Source organism: Ornithorhynchus anatinus, chromosome 16 (genome assembly GCF_004115215.2).
Source record: "Ornithorhynchus anatinus isolate Pmale09 chromosome 16, mOrnAna1.pri.v4, whole genome shotgun sequence".
NCBI lineage: Eukaryota > Metazoa > Chordata > Mammalia > Monotremata > Ornithorhynchidae > Ornithorhynchus > Ornithorhynchus anatinus.
This window is the reverse complement of record NC_041743.1, coordinates 18,670,410-18,693,529: the sequence shown is the minus strand read 5'-3', so window position 1 is coordinate 18,693,529 and position 23,120 is coordinate 18,670,410. Positions and strand designations below refer to the sequence as shown.

At 43.5% G+C, this 23,120-nt stretch overlaps 1 protein-coding gene across 1 annotated transcript in view; it reads right to left on the bottom strand.

Annotated features, from left to right (window-relative positions):
• Window positions 1-23,120, bottom strand: part of DMBT1 (deleted in malignant brain tumors 1) — a 77,174-nt gene that overhangs the window by 34,144 nt on the left and 19,910 nt on the right. Inside the window, exons 15-25 of the mRNA XM_039914355.1 lie at window positions 22,433-22,453; window positions 17,786-18,097; window positions 14,446-14,472; window positions 13,650-13,703; window positions 12,926-12,955; window positions 9,965-10,276; window positions 7,591-7,608; window positions 6,996-7,034; window positions 4,229-4,258; window positions 3,496-3,516; window positions 878-1,189 (exon numbers count right to left, since the gene is read on the bottom strand). Of these exons, the coding sequence (XP_039770289.1) occupies window positions 878-1,189; window positions 3,496-3,516; window positions 4,229-4,258; window positions 6,996-7,034; window positions 7,591-7,608; window positions 9,965-10,276; window positions 12,926-12,955; window positions 13,650-13,703; window positions 14,446-14,472; window positions 17,786-18,097; window positions 22,433-22,453 (1,176 nt within the window). The remainder of the gene's footprint in view (window positions 1-877; window positions 1,190-3,495; window positions 3,517-4,228; window positions 4,259-6,995; window positions 7,035-7,590; window positions 7,609-9,964; window positions 10,277-12,925; window positions 12,956-13,649; window positions 13,704-14,445; window positions 14,473-17,785; window positions 18,098-22,432; window positions 22,454-23,120) is intronic.

Here is a 23,120-nt window from a genome sequence, read left to right as displayed (position 1 = left end):
CTGTTTACTGTTGCACTTTACTTTCCTAAGTGGTTAATACAGTGCTCGGCACACAGTAAGTGCTTAATAAATACAATTGAATGAATGAATGAGAGGAGCATCCATTGACCTCATTCAAGTAGTCCAACAATAGAGTAGGGGGGAAATGGCAGAAAACAAAAGCCAAGAGACATAACAAAGATGTAGAAGGGACAGGGACAAATCCATTCAGACTGTTGGACTGATGGGGAAAAAAAAAATCACATAAAAGTATGGATGCTGATCCTCATGCTGATTTATTTCTTTCCCTGTGGGCAGCTGTAGTGTCAAGGAAATTTCACCTTGATAAATAAGACTATAAGCTACTTGTGGGCAGGAAACAAATCTAGTGATTCTGTTATATTGTACTCTCCCACGTGCTTAGTACAGTGCTCTGCATATAGTACATGTCCAATAAATGCATTGGATTGATTGATTGAATCGATAACATGTTTCCAATTTCTACACTGTGCTGAACATTGTATTGAGGGATAAAGAGAGTAAGGTAAAATTGTATAAGTGATACATGCCCTCCAGGACCTTATAATCTAGCACGGTAGACAGATAGCCACTCCCCACTGCTTCCACCTGTGCCTCTGTCTAATTGACAGAGAACATTTCCAGAGTTCGTCCATGTAGCACTCAGTGTACAGGTCTCACTGGGTGGGAATTCTGCAGAGGGAAGCAGAGTGAAGAGATTTGGACACTGTTGGGCATTGACCTTGGCAAGGGAGAACCCATGCTGAATCCCCAACAATGTTCAGGCCTCATGGTAATCTTAGATAACCCCTAATGGAAAATGACTTTTTCATGTGGGACACAAATATTGAAAGAGAGACATACTTCAAAGGGAGGTTACCTGAGCAGACCACTGCAGCATCTTCACTGTGTTGGCAGTTATGGCTGTTCCATCCATTATGAGGGCAGCTCCACAGGTAATATTCCCATCCTGAGCAACGTACTTCATCCAGGAGGATGTTGCCAGAGCCTTGGCCAAATTGGGCATTTCCTAGAGCAGAAACAGCGTATCCACAGCCCAGTTGCCTGCATACGACGTTGGCATCATTAATGTCCCAGGAATCATCACACACCGTTCCCCAGGACCCGCGGTACAGGACTTCAACACGTCCTTGACATTGGTCCCCTCCATTCACCAGTCTCAGGGATAAATCTGTGAGTGAGATAAGGCGGAGAAGGAATATTTTCAATCCACTTCAGTGTATTTTCTCATCAACACCAGTCAGAGTTTGGATAACGTATGAATATAATAGATTCCCAGTATTATAACATTTCCACAGACTGCCCAAGATCATTCCATGATTTCTCCTCTTTTCAGGTACATGACACACCTGTTTCAGACAAGAGAGTGTCTCCTGGTTTAAAGATCCTTGGGGTATGGACTCTATTCTCTCTAGAGATTCAGTGTTTAAACTCCAATCTTACCAGAAAATTCTCACACACATTCTTTATCCTTTTGTGATGCCAATTTCCTCTTGCTCTGTCTTCAACTCATGCTAACTCACACTGCTCCCACGGGTTGAAAATCCCTCCCTTCAACTATCTGACAGAATTCAGCTCTCCCCACATTCCATCCCATCTTCTGGATGGAGTTAGCCTCCAGAGTAACTCCCAGCACATTATGGAGAATAAACCCCATCAGTCACCTCAAACTATTATGAGCTTTTTATACCTATCCTCAGCACTATTCTACATGAAATCATTCAATAGCACATTCAATTATTTATCTTGACTATTTGATTTGTGAATATTGAAATATCAGTCTTCCTAACTAGATTGTATGCTATTTCATTCTTTTGTACTTCCCAAGAACTTAATTCCTGCGAGAAGCAGCATGACTTAGTGGAAAGAGCACGGGCTTTCAAGTCAGAAGTCATGGGTTCTAATCCTGGCTCTGCCACTTATAAGCTGTGTGACTTTGGGCAAGTCACTTAACTTCTCTGTGCTTCAGTTACCTCATCTGTAAAATGGGGGTTAAGACTATTAGCCCCATGTGGGACAACCTGATTACCTTGTATCAACCCCAGCGCTTAGAACAGTGCTTTGCATCTAGTAAGTGTTTAACAAATACTATAATTATTATTATTATTATTATTAATTCAAGACAATACATCTAGTGAGCACTAAATAATTACTAATACTATTATGCCTACCACAATGCTACCTGTAAAGAATATTACTAAATTATCTTTGGCATTCTTGTGACCCTGTTGAAACTTCAAAATTCTTCGAACCTTTCACCGCATGCCCTATGTCCAATCTGCAATGATCTGGTGGCCTTTCAGGGAGTCCTTTTTAATTTTTCTTCCTTCCCTCTTTGACTGACAACCAGAATAAACATGATCTCAACAGAGGCGAGGAAATAGAAGACCGACATCACATTTTTTTTCAATTTATGAATCCCAGGATTCTGTTAGCTCTATCCAGTTACCCTGCTCCTGGTATTCTCCTCTGGACTCTCATTAGGCAAGTAAACTAATCAAAGGATATAATCAAGATGTCTGAAATACTTAGTGCTATTATTTTTAAAAAGCACTTTCACACCAATTATCAAGGATAGACATGGAAGATGAGGAAATTGAATTCTGAGAGAATAGATGACTTGGTCAAGGTTGCCCAACACCTTAGTCACAGAGACGGTTCAAGGCCTAGTGAGAAGCAGCATGACTCAGTGGAAAGAGCATGGGCTTGGGAGACAGAGGTCATGAGTTCTAATCCTGACTCCTCCACTTGTCTGCTGTGTGACCTTGGGCAGGTCACTTAAATTCTCTGAGCCTCAGTTACCTCATCTGTAAAATGGGGATTGACTGGGAGCCCCATGTGGGACAACCTGATGACCTTATATCTACCCCAGCACTTAGAAGAGTGCTTGGCACATAGTAAGCACTTAACAAATACCACCATTATTATACAGCATGAGCCTGGGAGTCAGAAGGACCTTGGTTCTAATCCTAACTATACCTCTTGTCTGTTGGGTGACCTTGGGCAAGTCACTTAACTTCTCTGTGCCTCAGTTACCTCATCTGTAAAATGGGGATTAAGACTGTGAGCCCCATGTGGGACAGGGACTGTATCCAACCTAATTAGCTTGTATCTATCCCAGTGCTTAGAACAGTACTTGAAACATAGGAAGTGCTTAACAAATACCATCATTATTATTATTGTTGTTTTTCCCGACTCTGAGGTACTGACTCTAAGAGCACTTAAAAAATAATATCAAAAGCCCTTGCTAATAATGCCGAAATACCACTTCCATAGCAAATACACATCAGACTACTAAAAGAATAGGAGTTAACCCTTACTGGCAGCATTGCCAAACTGACCTTCTAATTAATTCCTCTCCTCTAGGAACTTCCAAAGTAGAAAGTAGTAAAAGTGACAAGTCACAGACATCACATAGCTTTAGGAGATAGGCTTATTCCAGGGTGAGAATTATAAAAAAATAATAATAATCCTTACCAGAAGTTGGTCCAAGCCAGTCTAGGAAGAAAATCACAAATAAGAATTTGGGAAAAGAGAATTAGGGAGCAAAAATAGCTCTCAGAACCCAAATATTTCCTTTTTTTTTTTTTGACAAGTTTCAGCTTATCTCTACAAGGGAGCAGCCCAAGTTCGGCTGGAAAATTACTTCAAGCCCTATCTCAAATTCTAGGCTTTGGAAATCTCATCAATGGCCAGGGCAGGGGTGCACTATTGTCCTGAGGGAATGCATTCTGCCAGGAGGAAGAAAGGAAAGGTGATGTCATGGTAGCAAGCCATGGCAGCAGCTGCAGCATCTATGTGAAGATGTGGCTCTATATTCTGGAAGCTACTATTTCTCTTCCCCCTTTCCAGAGAACATGGTCTGTCTGGAGAGGATGAACAGGAAAGAGGAAGTTTTCCAAACTTCATCCCCTTAATTCCACACTGAATAGTGAAAAAATCAAGTGGCAAAAGGGATTTGTGAGTCCCGCTCACAAACACGTGTGTTTGTGTATATTCCTACATCTAACAACATTGTTTTTAAATTCATATTGGCCTTTCAAATTTATTAACCAACTGGCTTTTCAGAAAGCACAAGTGGTCTTCTAATCCAACTCAGAATCCTAGGCTAATGATGAGTTTTGCCAGGGCAGTGATGAAGCAGGACTGACATAGTTACCGAAGTCCACTATTCCATTAGTGCAAAACAGAATCAACACGTGCCGCTTACCTAGCGTTGTGGTTGGGACTGTAGTTGTTTCTGTGGGAAACAAATCAAGGAAAAACAGAGCAGAGTTAATGGGATAGAAATGACTCCCTGAAGCCACAGTCTTACTGATCACAACAGTAATTATGGGGAAAAGGCAGACACAGGGCACCATACTTGACTGTACAAACTGTAAGCTTATGGTGGACTGGAAATGTGTCTGTTTATTGTTGTACTGCACTCTCCCAAGTGCTTAGTACAGGGCTTTGCACATAGTAAGGGCTCATTAAAGCTGAAATGAACTGAATGAACCTGAGAAGAGAATATGCATTGGCACTAAAACTAATGGAAAGAATGGCAAGATAGTGCCCTGAAGCTATTCTGTTCATTCGTTCATTCAGTCATATTTACTGTGCCCTTAGTGTGCGCGGAGCTCTGTATGAAGCGATTGGGAAGTACAATTCAGCAACAAATAGAGACAATCCCTGCCCATGACTGGGCCACAGTATAGAAGGGGGGACTACTACTAGTAGGAGGAAGTGAAAGGGGTTGTAATGATAATCGTGTTGTTTTTTTCTCTCCATTTTCCAGATAAAGTAACTGAGACACTGCAAAGTTAACCAAGGCAATAAAACAGCACTTAGAACAGTGCTTAGCACATAATAAGCGCTTAACAAATACAATTATTATTTAATACAACAGATAAGTGACAGAGGAGGAATTAGAATCCAGGCCCTCAGACTCCCAGGACTGACCTCTTTCCACTAGGTCATGCTACATGCAGAGAAGGTTTATGTGACTGCATGCTGAGCCACAAGAAGCCCGATATTCTGCTCCTTTAGCCAAAGTATCCTACAGGTCTTTGTTTCTCTTCAACCATTCACTTTTCAATGTCTTATTTCCCACTGCTTTCACACCGAATTGGGCATCCCCTATCTTAAAAACACCCTCTTCAACCCCACAGCTCCCTACAATTATCATCCCATCACCCTGCCATCATTCCTCTCCAAATTCTTTGACCTAGTCGTCTAACCCTCCTTCCAGTTCCTCTCCTCCACTCTATGGTAACTTCTCACACTAAGAGCACTTATGTCCTCCTTCTTGCCAACTCCAGTGACCTCTATTCCACCTTAATCCTCTTGGATCTCTCAGCTACCTTTGACACTGACACCTCCCCCCATCTGCCCCCACCTTCCTGGAAACATTACCTAATTTTGGATTCATTGACACTGTCCTCTCCTGATTCACCTCTTATCTTGCTGGCTTCTCCTCAGTCTCTTTTGTAAGCTTCTCCTCTGCCTCCCACCCCCTAACTGTGGGAGTCCTTCAAGGCTCAGTTCTGAGCCCCGTTTACTCTCCACCTACACCCACTCCCTTGGAGGACACATTCACTGCCACGACTTCAGTGATCATCTCTATGCTGGTGATACCCAAGTCTACGTCTCCATCCCTGGCCTCTTTCCCGTGCAGTCTTGCCTCTTCAAAAACCTCTAATGGTTGCCCATCTACCTTCTTACTACTGGCTTTAAAACACTCGCTCAACTCGCCCCCTCCAAACTTAATCCCACTGATTTTCTACTACAAACCAGACCGTACAGTTTGCTCCTCCCAATGCCCACTTGCTCACTGTACTTCAATCCTTCCTATCTCGCTGCTGACCTCTTACCTTGTACTCCATCCCACTCCATATTTGACACACGACCACTCTCCTCACCTTCAAAGCCTTATCAAAATCACATTTCCTCCAAGAGGCCTTCCCCACTAGGTCTCCATTTCCCTGACTCCTTCTCAATTCCACATCACCTATGCACTCAGATCTGTACCATTCAAGCATTTGATATTCATTCCACCCTCAGCCCCACAGCATGTATGTACATATCCATAGTTTATTTTAATATTTCTCTCCCCTTCTGGACTGGGTGCTCCTGTGGTCGTGGAACATGTCTACCAACTCTGGTGTACTGTATTCTCCCAAGAACATATTACATAGTGAGCACTCAGCAAATATCATTGATTGATATATTTTTGTAGGGTTTTTATATCTCTCCTTATGTGCGGGTTGCCAATCCCCACTCTCCATTTTATTTTTATTCATTCATTCAATTGTATTTATTGAGTGCTTACTGTGTGTTCAGAGCATGTACTTAGCACTTGGGAGGGTACAATACAACAATAAACGGACACTACTTAAGGCTGGGTTGGGGGAGTTAGACATCAATACAAATACAAATACAGATATGTACATAAAATATCAGGGTGACTTAGAAGGGAGTGGGAGAAGAGGAGTGGGGGGCTTAATCTGGGAAGACATCTTGGAGAAGACGTGCCTTTAATAAGGCTTTGAAAGTAGGGAGAGTAACTGTCTGTCAGATATGAGGAGGGAGAGCATTCCAGGGAAGAGGCAGGATATTGACTAGTGTTCAGTGGTGAGATAGGTAAGATTGAAGCATTCCAGGGAAGAGGCAGGATATTGACTAGTGTTCAGTGGTGAGATAGGTAAGATTGAAGCACAGTGAGAAGGTTGGCATTAGAGGAGTGAAGTGCGAGGGCTGGGTTGTAGAAGAAGAGTAGAGAGGTGAGGTAGGATGGGGCAAGGTAGTGGAATGTTTTAAAGCCAATGGTGAAGAGTTTTAATTTGATGCAGAGGTAGATGGGCAACCACTGAGGTTTTTTGAGGAAGCTTTTCACTTACCCCCCTTCAGGTGGTGCCTTTTCTGTGGAACATTGCCCAGATAGAGTACCCAGGTTGATTGATTTATAGAGCTAAACACAGACAGCACATTTGGCTTACCTGACATCACTGGGGATGAGGTTTCTATGGGAAACCAATCTACAAAAAAACCCAGCAGATTTAGAAGCACAGAAATGGCTTTCAGAGGTCCTGCACTCCCAAAACACATTGGCATTAATAGCAAAAAGCAAAAAATGCAAAATGTCAAGCTACCTCATTTTTTTAGATGTTTGTTAAGCACTTACTATGTGTCAAACACTATTCTAAGTGCTGGAGTAGGTACAAGTTAATTAGGTGGACACAGTCCCTGTCCTGCATGGGGCTCACAATCTAAGTAGGAGGGAGAACAAGTATTTAATCCCCATTTTACAGATGAGGGAACTGAGGCACAGAGAAGTTGTGACTTGCCCAGAGGCATGTCTTTCTCTTCTCCTCCTCTTCCTACTCCTTTCTCTTCCTTCTCCTTCTCCTCTTCCTTCTCCTTCTCCCTTCTCCTCCTTTTTCTTCTCCTGCTCCTCCTCCTCTTCCTCCTCCTCCTGCTGCTTGGCAAGAGCTGGGATTAGAACCTAGGTCCTCTGACTCCCAGGCTAGTCTGTGGTAGTAACTAAATGCATCAGGATCCGTAATTAGAGTCAACAAAATGCATCCCACTCACCTGCAGTTGTCCTTGATTCTGCAGTGAGAAAATGAAGGGAAAATACAAAAATTAGACAGAAATAATTTTCTGAAGCCCTAGTGTCCCAGAATACAGATACTGTCAAAAAGCAAGAAATGCACATCATCCACTCTAGCAAGATCCACCAGCCCATCAAAGTCCTATAAGATCTCATTTATAATAACGATGGAACTTGTTAAGCACTTACTGTGTTCCAAGCACTGTATTTAGCGCTGATTATAAAAGACAATCAGGTTAGACACAGTCTGGCTGCTAACAGAGCTAACACTCTAAGTTTCCCAGTTTTTCTTCACTCACCCCCTCAAAGAGTTTCCCTCTCCTCTCATCTTGCTTTTTCAAGACAAAAGTGTTGGACTTGGAAAAGATCATGCTGGTTGAAATTGGTAGAATTTATTTGTAGTTTTTTGGATAAATGACTAAATGGTGTAGCTACCATTTGGGGTTTATATGTAGTGTAGGATTGATTAAACAAATCCATGTTACAGTTCAAAATTGGGACAGTAAAAATCTCAGCACAATGGGGAAATTCCCACCTCCTGCCCCAAAGCCCAAGTTCCTTTTTTCAAAGAAACAACACTGCCATTAAGGATGAGATAAAACTTACCAGGTGTAGGCCAGCCTGAATGGCTATCTGCAAAATAATAAAAGCCAGATCAGGGAGCTCATCCTTTTAAAAGGTGAAATCACTTCTAGCTAATTGTAATTGTTGTCTTTTGCCCAAGTTCTTCACACTCCCTGAAACTGTTTCTCCCTTTGAATCCACCAGGACACTGCTGTCCACATCTTCAAATCCTTCCGGAGATCCCACCTCCTCGAAGAAGAGATCTCCAATTTCCTTCTCTCATTGCTGTAAGAACTCAACATCCACACAGCACTCATTATACACCTATTTACAAATGTCGTTTATTCATTCATTTAATTTTCCCAAAATCTGCATCTATATTTTCACTTCTGTTCCCAGTGGGTGAAAAGAGTGCACTGATACTTGTTTCCTCAATTATTTTGATTGTTCCTCCATAGTTCTTACCTTTATTGTATTCTGATGTATTCACTATACACTCCCAAGAACTTAGTCAATGCTCTGCACCCAGTGAGCACCCACTACATTGTTCTGCACACAGTAGGTGCTTATTATCATGCTCTGCACCTAAAAGGTTCTCATACAGTGCTCTGCAAGCAGTAGGCACTCAGTACAATCTCTGTAAACAGAGGTGAACAAATTATACTATAGAATGTAGGCACTAATAGGCTCTGAGTTATTAGTTCAAGAGTAGAAGAGGCACTTTGATATAACCCTAAACCTGACCATATTTTCTGGAGGAGGAGGAGGAGGAGGAGGAGGAGGAGGAGAAAGAAGAACAAGAAGAAGGAAGAAGAAGAAGGAAGAAGAAGAAGGAAGAAGGAAGAAGAAAGAAGAAGGAAGAAGAAGGAAGAAGAAGAAGGAAGAAGAAGAAGGAAGAAGAAGGAGAAGGAGGAGGAAAGGGGAAGGGAAAAATTGAGGAGTAAGGGGAGGGGGAAAGGGAAGGGGAGGAAGGAGAAGGGAGGAGGAGAAGGGGAAGAAGAAGGAGAAGAGGAAGGAGAAGGGAAGGAGAAGAGGAAGAAGAAGGGAAGGAGAAGGAAAGTGAGGAGGGGAAGGAGGAGAGGAAGGAGAAGAGAGGGGAAGGGGAAGGAAGAGGAGGAGGAGGGAGGAGGAGAAAGAAAGAGGAGAAGGAAGGAATAAGGGGAAAGAGGAGGAGGAGGAAAAGGAGGAGGAGGAGAAGGAAAGAGGAGAAGGAAGGAGTAAGGGGAAAGAGGAGGAGGAGAAGAGGAAAGGCATGCCTCTGGGCCTATACAGGTACAGAAAAAAAACTACACACACACACACACACACACACACACACACACACACATACATGTATGCACACACACTCAGGCAGATTCACACGGGCTCCTTCCCTCTGTCGGCAGCTGAACTATCAGGGACCTGAATCCCAATCAGTCAATCAACCTACAGCATTTATTGAGTGCCTGCTATTTATACAGTACAAAGCTCTTGCTTATGAAAAAGACATGATGCCTTGCCTTTAAGAGTTTACAAACTAGCAGGAGAGGCAGAAATCAGCCCCACTGCTTCCTCCCCTGCCTCTACATCTGTCCCAGTGGTCAGTCCCAGAGTTTTCCAATGTTCAGTCCCAGTTACACAGGAAATCTGCAAAGTGCATGCCTAGAAACGGTGCCTGGGGAACAAAGACAACCCTGAAACCCATCCACAACTCCGAGTTCCTAGTGGACTTAGAAAAGGCAAAATGGTAAATGGCTTTCACTGAGAAACACGCACACACTAAATGAATGATAATCTTCGCAGGGAAACTACCTGAGCAGATCACTCCAGCATCTTCACTGTGTTGGCAGTTATGTCTGTTCCATCCATTATGCGGGCAGTTCCACAGGTAGTACTCCCGTCCTGAGCAACGTACATCATCCAGGAGGATGCTGCCGTAGCCCTGACCAAACCGGGCATTTCCTAGTGCAGAAACGGCGTATCCACAGCCCAGCTGTCTGCATACAACGTTGGCATCGTTGGCATCCCAGTCGTCATCACACACCGTGCCCCAAGTTCCATGGTACAGGACTTCAACACGGCCTTGACACCGGTCCCCTCCATTCACCAGTCTCAGAGATAAATCTGTGAGAGCGATGAGAGGAAGGAGGAATACTTACAATCTACTTCAACATCTTTTCCCGTAGTCACTTTACACAATGCTTGGATCCTTCTCCCTTCTGAATTGGTTGGTCTATGCACTTAGATCTGTTCCTTATGGGCATTTAGTAATTCACCCCATCCTCATCCCCATAACACTTATGTAATAATAATAATGATGGCATTTGTTAAGCACTTACTATGTGCGAAGCACTCTTCTAAATGCTGTGGGGTGGATACAAGGTGTTCAGGTTGTCCCACTTGGGGCTCACAGTCTTAATCCCCATTTTACAGATGAGGTAACTGAGGCACAGAGAAGTTAAGTGACTTGCCCAAAGTCACACAGACGACGAGTGGTAGAGCTGGGATTAGAACCCATGACCTCTGACTCCCAAGCCCAGGCTCCTTCCACTGAGCCACGCTGCTTCTCTACATATCTGTAAACTATTCATTTATATTATTGTCTGGCCCTGCCCAGCCCCTCAAGAGTAAAAGTTCCTTGTGGGTATGGGACGTATTTACCAACTCTATTGCATTGTATTCTCCCAAGCACTTAGTACAGTGGTCTGCACACAGTAAGCGCTCAGTAAATATCATAGATCCATTGATTGATAATCAATTCCCAGCATCTTAACATTTTCAGGGACAGCCCAAGATCAATCCATGATTTCACTTCTTTCCAGGCATGTAACTGGCTTCAGGCAAAAAATATGTCCTGGTTTTGAGGTACTCTAGAGGTTCATTGTTTAACTTCCAACATTACACTAAAATCTCACTGACTTTTTTTATGGCGTTTGTTAAGCACTTACTATTTGCCAGGCACTGTACTAAACACTGGAATAGCTACAAGATTCTCAAGTTGGACATAGTCTCTGTCTCACATGGGACTCACAGTCTTAACTCCTATTTTACAGATGAAGTAACTAAGTCACAGAAAAGTGACTTATCCAAGGATTCACAGCACATAAGTGGAAGAGCTGGAATTAGAAACCAGGCCTTTCTGACTCCCAGGACCATGCTCTATCCATTAAGCCATGCAGCTTCTCTTGTATGTCCCTTATTCTGCCAGGTTGACAATTTCCTCTTGCTCCATTGTCAGTAAAGATGGAGAAAAACTTAATTGCTAATTCACATAGTTCCCCTGCTTGGAAATTCTGCCTTTCATGATCTGCCAGACCTCAGCTTTCCCCACATTCAAAAAGCCCTCCAACAATCTCACCTCCTCTAACCTGCCATACACGATAATCCCCAGCACACTAAGGGAAATAGATCCATCAGTCATTCTTATCATTCTTATTAATTTAAACCCATCATCAGCACTTTATTCGAGAAGTTCATTCTCTAGCAGATTCAGTTACTCAACTTGACTGTAAATGTGTGTGTGTCTCTCCACCCCTGTAGATTCTGGCCTAGTGGATAGTGCATGGGCCTGGGAGCCAGAAGGACCTGGGTTCGAATCCCAGCTCTGACACTTGTCTGTAGTGTGACTTTGGGCAAGTCATTTAACTCCTTTGGGCCTCAGTTACCTCATCTGTAAAATGGGATTAAGATTTTGAGCTCCATGGGGGACAGGGATTGTGTCCAACCTGATTTGCTTATATCCACCCCAGCGCTTAGTACAGTGCCTGGGACACAGTAAGCCCTTAACAAATACCACCAGTAGTCAAAGGTTATAATCAAAGTATCTTAAATTTGTAGTGCTTTCATTTTTAAAGATCACTTTCACAGAAATTAAAATAATGTTGGTATTTGTTAAGCACTGACTATGTGCAGAGCACTGTTCTAAGCACTGGGGTAGACACAGGGGAATCAGGTTGACCCACATGGGGCTCACAGTCTTAATCCCCGTTTTACAGATGAGGTAACTGAGGCACAGAGAAGTTAAGTGACGCCCACAGTCACACATCTGACAAGTGGCGGAGCCGGGATTCGAACTCATGACCTCTGACTCCAAAGCCCATGCTTTTTCCACTGAGCCACGCTGCTTCTCTAATCAGATGTCCACTATGAGGTAGGGACAAGCAGGTATTTCGCATGAGGAAACTGAGGTTTGAAAGATCAAGTGACTTGGCCAGGGTCATCCAGCACTTTCCCAAACAAGACTACAATGTGCCACCCACCCCACTGTCCAGACTGGCCCCATGCAGGGGAGGGCATCAGGTCAATGTCAGATTGCATCCTAATACTGACAGGGGAAGATTGCAAGATGTTGGATCATAGCTCAACCCCTTTGACTAAGGATTGGTAGTACTGATAGGATGCCGAGATAAATTTCTCAGCCAAACAAACGACTGTCATGAAAACCATCTCCCACCCGCCATGCCCGGTTGCAGACACAGTTGAACTTGAACTGGATTTTAATTAACATTGGACTTTAATTTTTACTGACCAACTGATCTTTTGGCCTGCCCAGGTGCTCTCCTACATTATTTCAGGGCCCAAGATTCATGAAGAATTGAACTGAATATTCCACTATGATCCGTTTATCAGTTCATTTGTAGATTCAAAAATCTTCATGCCATGACTGAGCTCACAGGCTCAGTCTGTGACAGAGCAACGATGGAGCAAGGATGCCATAGTGACTGTTGTACACTGTCCCAGAAGGGCTAAAAAGAGTGAACACACGTGACTTACCTGTTGTCGCTGTTGAGTCTGTGCTTGTTTCTATGGAGGACCAATCAAGAGAGAATAGGAAAGAGTTAGTGGGAAGGAAATGGCTCCCCAAAACCTGGTCTCACTGATCACAACAATGTTTGTGGGAAAAAATCAGACCAAGGGCCCTGCGTTTGTAAGGAGACCCTGCACCAGAGGCGGTGGGAAGAATGGCAGTCTAGGGCTCTGAGGGCATGCTGATCTGCTAGGAGGAAGAGGTGGAAAGTTTTGTCCAATGATGAAACTATATCTGCTGCAGTAGGATGCCTATCTCAGACATTCCACCGCCCAAGACAGAAGATAGGGACCCCCTTATGTTTTGTATATTGCCATCATGTTATGAGGCACCCATTCACAACATAACTTAAAGATATCATTGAATGCACAATTGGGAGAAATAAATTTCTCTGTCACTTCATCACATCACTCTGACATGACATGATCACACCACCTTGAGCGATCTGTTTATCTCAGGTCTGGGATACAGCTTACAACCCAGGAATGGATTGATTCTGACCCACTACCATTATGAGATAGGCAGCCGCATCGCATGTGGCATCTATTCTTGAGTAGGACCTATGCGTTTCCTCCACATTGCAAGGTGCCCCAAGGAGCCCGATTACCTCACTGACTATCCAAAGTCAGCCATGGGCAGCAGCATCTCTGTGGAAAGCTGCCTCAGTAATGCTAAACAGAGTCAACACACCTGGTTTACCTGATGTCATAGTTGAGTCCGTGATTGTTTCTGTGGGAAACCAATCTAGGAAAAGCACAGCAGAGTTAGTTGGGCAAAAATGGTTTCCTGAAGACTTAGTGTCCCTGAACAAAGAATTAAGAAGATATGATCCCTGCTCTTAAGGGGTTCAAAAATTCAGCAGAGTGTTATCCTCTTAAGCAAGATCTAAAACCAAAGTCAACCAATGCATCTCACTTAGAATTGTTGTTCACTCTGAAAGTGAAAACAATCAAGGGAAAACAGTGGAGTTAGAAGAACAGAAATAGCTTCCTGCAGTCCTAGTTTCACTGAGCCCAGAGGAATCATTGGGAAATCTCAAAAAGGTAAAAATGCAGATTACTGCCCACAGCTCTTTTGCAAGACCTCATTTCCCAATTTTTCTTTCCACACCTACACATAGAGGTTCCTTTTTCTACCATCCTGTTTCTGCAAGGTAAAAATGGCACCCGTCTTGAAAAGTCATTCTCAGTGCAAGTAGTAGGATATTTAGTGTTATGTGGATGTGACATAAATGGAGATGTTACAAGGATTTGGGGTTAATGTGGAATGTGGGATTGAATAAATAAATTCCTGTTTTATTTCAAAATTGGATAGTAGAAATCTTAGCATGACATGGGAATTCCCTTATCCTGCTCCTTAGGCTACGTCCCTAAGGCACTGCCGTGGGGAATCCTAGAACAAGCTCTTTTCCAGACCACTGCCACATAACAGAGGTGTCTTAAAGTGTCCCCATGGTATTCACAAATAAGGATGAGTTTAGACTTACCAGGTGTTGTCCATGTTGAATGGCTATCTGCAAAGTATAAAAACCAGATCAGTGAGCTCTCCTTTTTAAGAAGTGAAACAACCTCTAGCAATGACTAAACTTTCGAAGACTGCAGGCTGAGAGAGAAAAGGAAAATAGGTCCATATGGATATATGCTCTTCACTTCCCATTCAGGAGGTACTCCTGAGTCATATATTTTGAGGGAATTTTTGTTCATTGGAGCTATTGTGAATATCTGATCTTCCAAAAACCAAAGTTGGTTGTTTCTGTCTTCCTAGGGAGATGAAAATCCCATTCCTATGGATGACTTTTTATATACAGCTTGTAAATGGGTGGAACTTATTAATATATTCTTCATAAAAGTAATGGTGACACATTCTACTTTTTGTTTTTGCCAAACGTGCACTTCTATCAATAATTTATTTTAATGCTTCTCTCCCCTTCTAGATTGTGAGCTGCTAATGGGCAGGGAAATTGTCTACCAACTCTACTGTACTGTACTAACTCAAATAACTCTACCGTACTCTACTGAGAAGCAGCGTGGCTCAGTGGACCGAGCCCGGGCTTAAGAGTCAAAGGTCAAGGGTTCTAATCCTGGCTCCGCCACCTGTCAGCTGTGTGCCTTTGGGCAAGTCTCTTCATTTCTCAGTGCCTCAGTTACCTCATCTGGAAAATGGGGATTAAGACTCTGAGCCTCACATGGGACAATCTGATTATCCGGTATCTACCCCAGCACTTAGAACTGAGCTCGGCACATAATAAGCGCTTAACAAATATCAACATTATTATTATTATTACTATTCTCTCCCAAATACCTAATACAATCCTCAGTCCACAATAAGTTGTCAGCATGTTCCACTGATTGATTATTATCTTTGCCCAAGTTCTTCCCTGCTTCCTGGAATAGCCTCTCCCTTCAAATCTGCTAGGACATGGCAGGATGCATTTTCCAAGCCTTCCTGAGAACCCCAACTAATTTCCACCTCTCTTCATCATGAAAACCCAGCATCTACCTTTTGCACTCTTTATATATCTATTTACATATGCCTTTTATGGATTTATTCATTTTCTTCCTCCAAAATCCATATCTCCATTTTTCCTCCTTTTTCCAATGTGTATATAGACCATTTTGACTTCTTTTATCCCCCATTAGTTGATAGCTCTTCCAGGGCAGAAATCAGAGTTCCTTCCCTTATCGTGTCCTCCCAATTCTCTGCACCCAGTAAATGCTTATTACAGTGTCCTCCAACCAAGAGTACATTGCTGTGCAAACAGAAGGCAAACAAATAATACCCCTGAATAATAAGCCCTGAACTATTAAGTGCAAGAAAAGCAAAGAAGCCAAAGTGAGACAATGTTAAACCTGACCATATTTTGGGGAGCTCAAAATACAAGGGGATGTGGGCTTTCACTGAGGGTAAATTGGTGGCTCAAGATTAGGGGAATTGCACCAAGGATTTCTCATCTTCCTACCCAAACCCTGTCTTCCCCCCCGACCTTCCCTTCACTGTAGATGGCACCACCATCCTTCCTGTCTCATAAGCCCGTAACCTTGGTGTTATCCTTGACTCCTCTCTCTCATTCAACCAACATATTCAATCCTTCACTAAATCCTATCGGTCCCACCTTTACAACATCGCTAAAATCTGCCCTTTCCACTTCATCCAAACTGCTACCACATTAATAAAATCACTCATCCTATCCCACCTGGATTACTGTATCTACCTCCCTGCTGACCTCTCAACCTCCTGACTCTCCCCACTCCAGCCCATTCTTCACTCTGCTGCCCGGGTCATTTTTCTATAAAAAATCTTTGGGACATGTTTCCCCACTCCTCAAGAGACTCCAGTAGTTGCCCATCCACCTCTGCATCAAACACCTCATCACTGCCTTCAAATAACTCAATCACTTCCTTATCTTGTTATTCTCCTACTACCACCCAGCCCGCACATTTCACATTTCACTCTTCTAATGCTAACCTTATTAATGTACCCTCATCTCATCTATCTTGCCGCTGGCCCCTCGTCCATGTCCTGCCTCTGGCTCAGAATGCCTTCTCTCTTCAATCTGACAGACAATTATTCTCCCCCACTTCAAAGGCTTATTGAAGGCACATTTCCTCCAAGAGTTCTTACCTGACAAGGCCCTCCCTTACCTCTTCTCCCACTCCCTTCTGCGTCACCCTGACTTACTCCCTTTTTTTCTGCTCCCCTCCCAGCCCCACAGCACCTATATATAAATCTATAATTTGTTTATATATATATTGATGCCTGTTTCCCCCCCTCTTTAGACTGTAAGCTCATTTTGGGGAGAGAATGTATGAGTTTATTGTTGTATTGTACTCTCCCATGTTCTTACTACAGTGCTCTGCACACAGTAAGTGCTCAGTAAATATGACTGGTTGAATGAAGGGGAGGGAGGAAGGGGCAGAAAGTAGCAAGTAAAGTGCCAAAAGACAGAAGATGCTCAAGAAGAAGATGTGAACAGAGAGAGAGGCAGAGACCTATGCTTCCAGCCTTGTACAGGCACAGAAAAATGGCAAAAGCCAAGTCTCTCTCTCTCTTCCTGTCTTTCCCTCTCTCTCTCTCTCTCACATATACACATAGACAGACACACACATAAGCACAAGCACATACATGAAAGGCACAGTCTCCATCAGATCAAGCCAGACACCTTCCCTTCTGAGCATCCCAAACTTGAATCAATCAATATAGAGCATTTATTGAGTACCTACTGTATGCACAATTCTAAGCCCTTGAATGAGAAATGTGCATAACCCCTTGCCTTCAGGAGTTTACAGTCTCCAAGGGAGGCAGAAATCTGCTCCACCACTTCCTTCTACATTGCTCTGAGAAATTATTCCCAGATTTTTAAAATAGTATTTATTAAACGCCTACTCAGTATGGCTTAGTGGAAAGAGCACAGGCTTGGGAGACAGAGGTCATGGGTTCTAATTCCGGCTCTGCTACTTGTCAGCTGTGTGACTTTGGGCAAGTCACATAACTTCTCTGTGTCTCAGTTAGCACACATCTGTAAAATAGGGATTAATAATAATAATAATAATGTAGGTATTTGTTAAGTGCTTACTATGTGCCAAGCACTGTTCTAAGCGCTGGGGTAGATACAAGGTAATCAGGTTGACCCACGTAAACTCACATAAGGGATTGGGGATCCTAAAGAGATTTTCAGGGCATTAACTGTGGCAGGGGGAGAGATAGCCCTGAAACACCCAAACTATTCAGCATTCCTATTCAACTTAGAAAACGCAAAACAAGTAATGGCTCTTTCATTGTGGCACACACATGCATTCTAAATAAAACATAATCTTCAAAAAGGCTACCTGAACAGACCACTCCAGCATCTTCACTGTGTTGGCAGTTATGTCTGTTCCATCCATTATGAGGGCAGTTCCACAGGTAGTATTCCTGTCCTGAACAACCCACATCATCCAGGAGAATGTTGCCATAGCCCTGACCAAACTGGGCACGTCCCGGAGCGGAAACAGCGTAACCACAGCCCAGCTGCCTGCACACGACATTGGCATCACTGATATCCCAGGCATCATCACACACTGTGCCCCAGGACCCACGGTACAGGACTTCAACACGGCCTTGACATCGGTCCCCTCCATTCACCAGTCTCAGGGATAAATCTGTGAGCAAGATGAGGAGGAATGTCATGAATCAATCAATAAATCACATTTATTAAGCATGTACTGGATGCATAATATTGTAATAAGCACTTAGGAGAGTACAGTATACCAGAGTTGGTAGAAATGTTACCTGCCGACAATGAACTTACTGTCTAGAGGGGGACACAGTCTTTAACACAAATGAATAAATTCTGAAATTGTACTTGAGTGTTAGGGGTGGGGGTGAATAAAGGGAAAAAATCAGGGTGGTGCAGAAGGGAGAGGGAGAAGATGAAGCGAAGGCTTGGTCAGGGAAGGCAACTTGGAGGAGACGTGTCTTCAATAAGACTTTGAAAAGTGGAGAGAGTAATTGTTGAAAATGAAGAGGGAAAGCTTTCCAGGGTTGAAGCAAGACATGAGCGAGAGGTTGGGGGTGAGACAGAAAAGACGGAGGTAGAGTGAGTATGTTGGCATTAGAAGAGTGAAGTGTGAAGGCTGCGTAGTAGTAGGAGAGCAGCGAGGTGAGGCAGGAGCAAGCAAGGTGAGTGAGGGCTTTAAAGCCAATGCTAAGGAGTTTCCATTTGATTCACAGGTGGATGAGAAACTATTGGAGGTTCTTGAGGAGTGGGAAAATGTGGGCTGAACATTTTTGTCGAAAAATGATCCAGGAGGAGGGATACTTACAATCTACTTCAATTCATTTTCCCATCAACACTTTGGTGCTTGGATGACGTACTGGGGTAGTTTCCCATCTCCATAACATTTACAAGGACAGCCCAAGATCACTCCATGATTTTGCTCTTTCCAGGCATGTGTCCTGATTCCAGGCACTTCAGTTAAGGGATCTGAGATTTCACTTTCGTTCTAAAGAATCATTTTTATGTTTAACCTCTAGCATTGCCTGAAAATTCTCCCCCTCATTCCTGCAAAGTGGTGATGACCACTTTCTCCTCTGCTGACCTCAGTAATCAATCAATCACTTGCATTTATTGAGCACTTAATGTGTGTTCAGCACTGTACAAAGTGCTTGGGAGAGTACAATATAAGAGTTGGTAGACGTTCTCTGAACGTAACAAGTTTACAGGCTAGAATGGGATACAGACATTAATATAAATAAGTGAATTATGGATAATGCACATAAATGCTGTGGGGCTGAGAGAGGGGTGAATAAAGGGTGGAAATTCAAGTGCAAGCCTGATGCAAAAGTGGTTGGGAGAGGAGGAAAGGAGGGTTTAGTTGAGGATGGCCTCTTGAAAGAGATATGCTTTTAGTAAGGTTTTGAAGAAGGGGAGAGTGATGGTCTGATATGAAGAGGGAGGGTGTTCTTGGTCAGAGGATGAACAAGGGTGAGAGGTTGGTGGTGAGGTAGGTGACATCGAAGTATAGTGAGTAGGATGGCATTAGAAGAGTGAAGTGTTTAAGCCGGATTGTAGTAGGAGAGCAATGAGGTGAGGTAGGAGGGGGAAAGACTATTGAATGCTTCAAAGCCAATGGAAAGAAGTTTGTGTTTAATGCAGAGATGAACTGGCAATCACAGGAGACTTTTGACGAGTGGTGAAACATGGATTGAACCGCTTTGGAGAAAAATGATCTAGAGGGAAATGTGAACTAGAGTTGGAAAAGACAGAAGCAGAAGGCAGGGAGGTCGGCGAGGAGGTGGTAATCAAGGCAGGATAGAATAAGGGCTTGGATTAACATGGTAGTGGTTTGGATGAAGAGGAAAAGGGTGGATTTTAGTGATGTTGTGAAGGTCGAATTAATAGGATTTGGTAACAGATTAATGAGTGAGATGAGTCAAGGATAATACCAAGGTTCCAGAGCTGTGAGACAGCGTGGATGGGTGTTGTTGTCTACAGTGATAGGTATGTCAGGGGAGGACAGGGATTGGGTGGGAAGATAAATTTGAGACATGATAACTTTGCGGTGTTGGTGGGACATTAATGATAATGACGGTATTTTTTAAGCACTTATTATGTGCCTGGCACTGAGTTGGACACAGTCCCTGCCAAATCCAAGTAGAGATGTTCTGAATGCAGGAGAAAATGTGAGATTGCAGAGAAGGAAAGAGATTCGGGATGGAGATGTAAATTTGGGAATAATTTGCAAAGAGATGGCAGTTGAAGCCATAGGAATGATGGAGTTCTCCAAGGGAGTGGATGTCGATAGAGAAATGAGCCTTGTGTGACTCCCACAGTTAGGGGGTGGGAAACAGAGGAGAGACTCTTTCACCAAAGAGACTGAAAATTAGCAGCCAGAGAGATAGGAGGTGAACCAGGAGAGGACAGTGACAGTGAAGCCAAGGTTGGACAGTGTTACCAGAAGAAAGGAATAGTTGATAGTGCCGAAGGCAGCTGAGCGTCCAGGCGTAGGATTTATAGGGGCTAGTGGATTTGGTGAAAATGAGATCACTGGCAACTTTTGAGAGGGCAGTTCCTATGGAGTGAAGAGGATGGAAGCCAGATTGGAGGGAACCAGGGGGAGAATTGAGGATATGAAGTGGAGGCAGCTGTGCTGACAACTCACTCAAGTATTTTGAAGAGGAATGGTAGGAGGGAGATGGGGAAAAACGGAGAGATGAAGACGAAACATCTCAGATGTCTCCAGCTCAGTAGAGACAGAGACAATTTAATCTCCTCATTTGTGAGGTTCCTTCGGCTTGGAATTTCCTTCCTTTAATTATCCGACAGAACTCAGCTCTCCCTACATTCAAAGCCCTCCTAAAAACCTTCCTCTCCAATGAGCTTCACATGCTAATTCCCAGCACACTGTTAGGTATAAACCCATCAGTCTTCTTTAGGCTTTACAAATTTATTTATTCCTTAGCCCTTTTCTAGATAAGTTTAATTCAGTAGTACATTCATTTATTTTTCTCTACAATCTGATTTGTAAATATTTTAATGCTTATCTCTCCCTGTGTTTTTTTCTGGTGATTCTTAGTTATAAATCCCAGCAGAAATGGCCTGGGGAATCACTGTAGGAGCAACTGTTGGCTTCTGCTGGGTTCTGAAGCCTTCCAGTCTTCCCTTCCTGGACAGTCCCACACATCTCAAGTGTCATCCTTGACTCTGCTCTCTCATTCACTCCACATATCCAATCCATCACCAAAACCTGCTGGTCTCACCTTTACAACCTTGCCAAAATCCACCTTTTCCTCTCCACCTAAACTGCTACCTTGTTAATACAGTCACTCATAATATCCCGACTGGATTCCTGCATCCTTTCTGATTTCCCAACTTCCTGTCTCTCCCCACTTCAGTCTATATTTCACACTGCTGCCCAGATTATCTATCTTCAGAAAAGCTCTGGGCATGTCATCCCCTCTTCAAAAATCTCCAGTGTATCAAGCAAAAACGCCTCACTATTGGCTTCAAAGCTGTCCATCCCCTTGCCCCCTCTTACCTCAACTCCCTTCTCTCCTACAGCCCAGACCACACACTCTGCTCCTTTGCCACAAACCTCCTCACTGTGCCTCGTTCTGGCCTGTCCCACCGTCAACCACTGGCCCAAGTCCTACCTCTGGCCTGGAATATCCTCCGCCATCGCATCCGCCATACTAGCACACTTTCCCCCTTCCAAGCCTTACTGAAAGCTCACCTCCTCCAGGAGACCTTCCCAAACTGAGCCTCCCTTTTCCTCTGCTCCTCCTCCCCTCCTCATCTCCCCTACTCCCTCCCTCTGCTCTACCCCCCTCCCCACCCCACAGCTCTATATATATGTCTCTGTACATATTTATTATTCTATTTGTTTTATTAGTGATGTGTATGTATCTATAATTCTAACTTATTTATATTGATGCTATTGATGCGTGTCTACTTGTTTTGTTTTGTTGTCTGTCTCCCCCCTTCTAGACTGCAAGTCCATTGTTGGGTAGGGATTGCCACTATCTGTTGCCAAATAGTACTTTCCAAGAGCTTAGTACAGTGCTCTGCACACAGTAAGCACTCAGTAGATACAACTGAATGAATGAATCTCCATGACATCTGGAGTGTCTCCTCAAGCCCATACCACAGGTAAACAGAGATCTCAGTATGTTTTAGTAGGTATAATGCAAGAATTCTTAGACCAATAATCAGGTAAATATGTAGAACTCTGACCCAAACCTCCTTTCCCTATATCTAATACCCTTTCCTCCAGGGCCCTCTGTACTGTTCTGTAGACATCCCAGGTCCAAAGTTATCTTCTAATCAACTCTTCTCCTTAAGGAAAAATAGGAAGCTAAAAGCCGCAGAAACAATCAAGTCACCAACAAAGCTGGAAATACTGGTAAAAAGGTAGAGACATTGGCATAACAGTAGGAGGATAGACCTATTCCTGGTTAAGAATCTTGTATTAGGTTCATAAGAAAATGGTTCTTACCAGAACCTGTTCCAAGCCAATCTAGGAAGAAAATTACAAAGCACTTTTTAGGAAAAATAATCCCTTGGCAAAAATATCTCCCCAAAAATGAACTTTTCATTTGGTCTTTTGACACATTTCATCATAGTGCTACAAGGGAGTAGTCTGAGTCTGAGCTGGAGGAATGATAGAGATGAATGGGTCAAACAGCTTCAGGCCTTATGTCAGGTTTAGGCTGTGGCCAGGACAGTCCAGGACAACCTGATTACCCTGTATCTACCTCAGCACTTAGAACAGTGCTCTGCACGCAGTAAGCGCTTAACAAATACCAACATTATTATTATCATGACCTGAGGCAATGAGGAAGAAGTGGAAGGGATCTTCTAGAAGATGAAGCCAAAGCACCTGGAACAGCATCTATGTAAGCAGTTGCCTTGGCTCAGTCTTCTGAAAGCCACCCCTTCCCTTCCCACAATCTAAAGAACACTGGCATCCCAGAAAGGGCAAGCAGAAAAGAGGAGGCAACCCAAGCTATATCCCCTTCATTTAACCCAAAACAGTGAGCCTGTGCTTGTGTAGAGTCCCACATCTTAGCATAGCACTGCTCAGTTCACACTGAGCTCTCCTTCTTATTGTTCATCACACCTCTGTGTTCCCTACACTGTGTCTGGACTCAACGCTCATGAAGAGCTGAGTAGAGGAGGTGAGA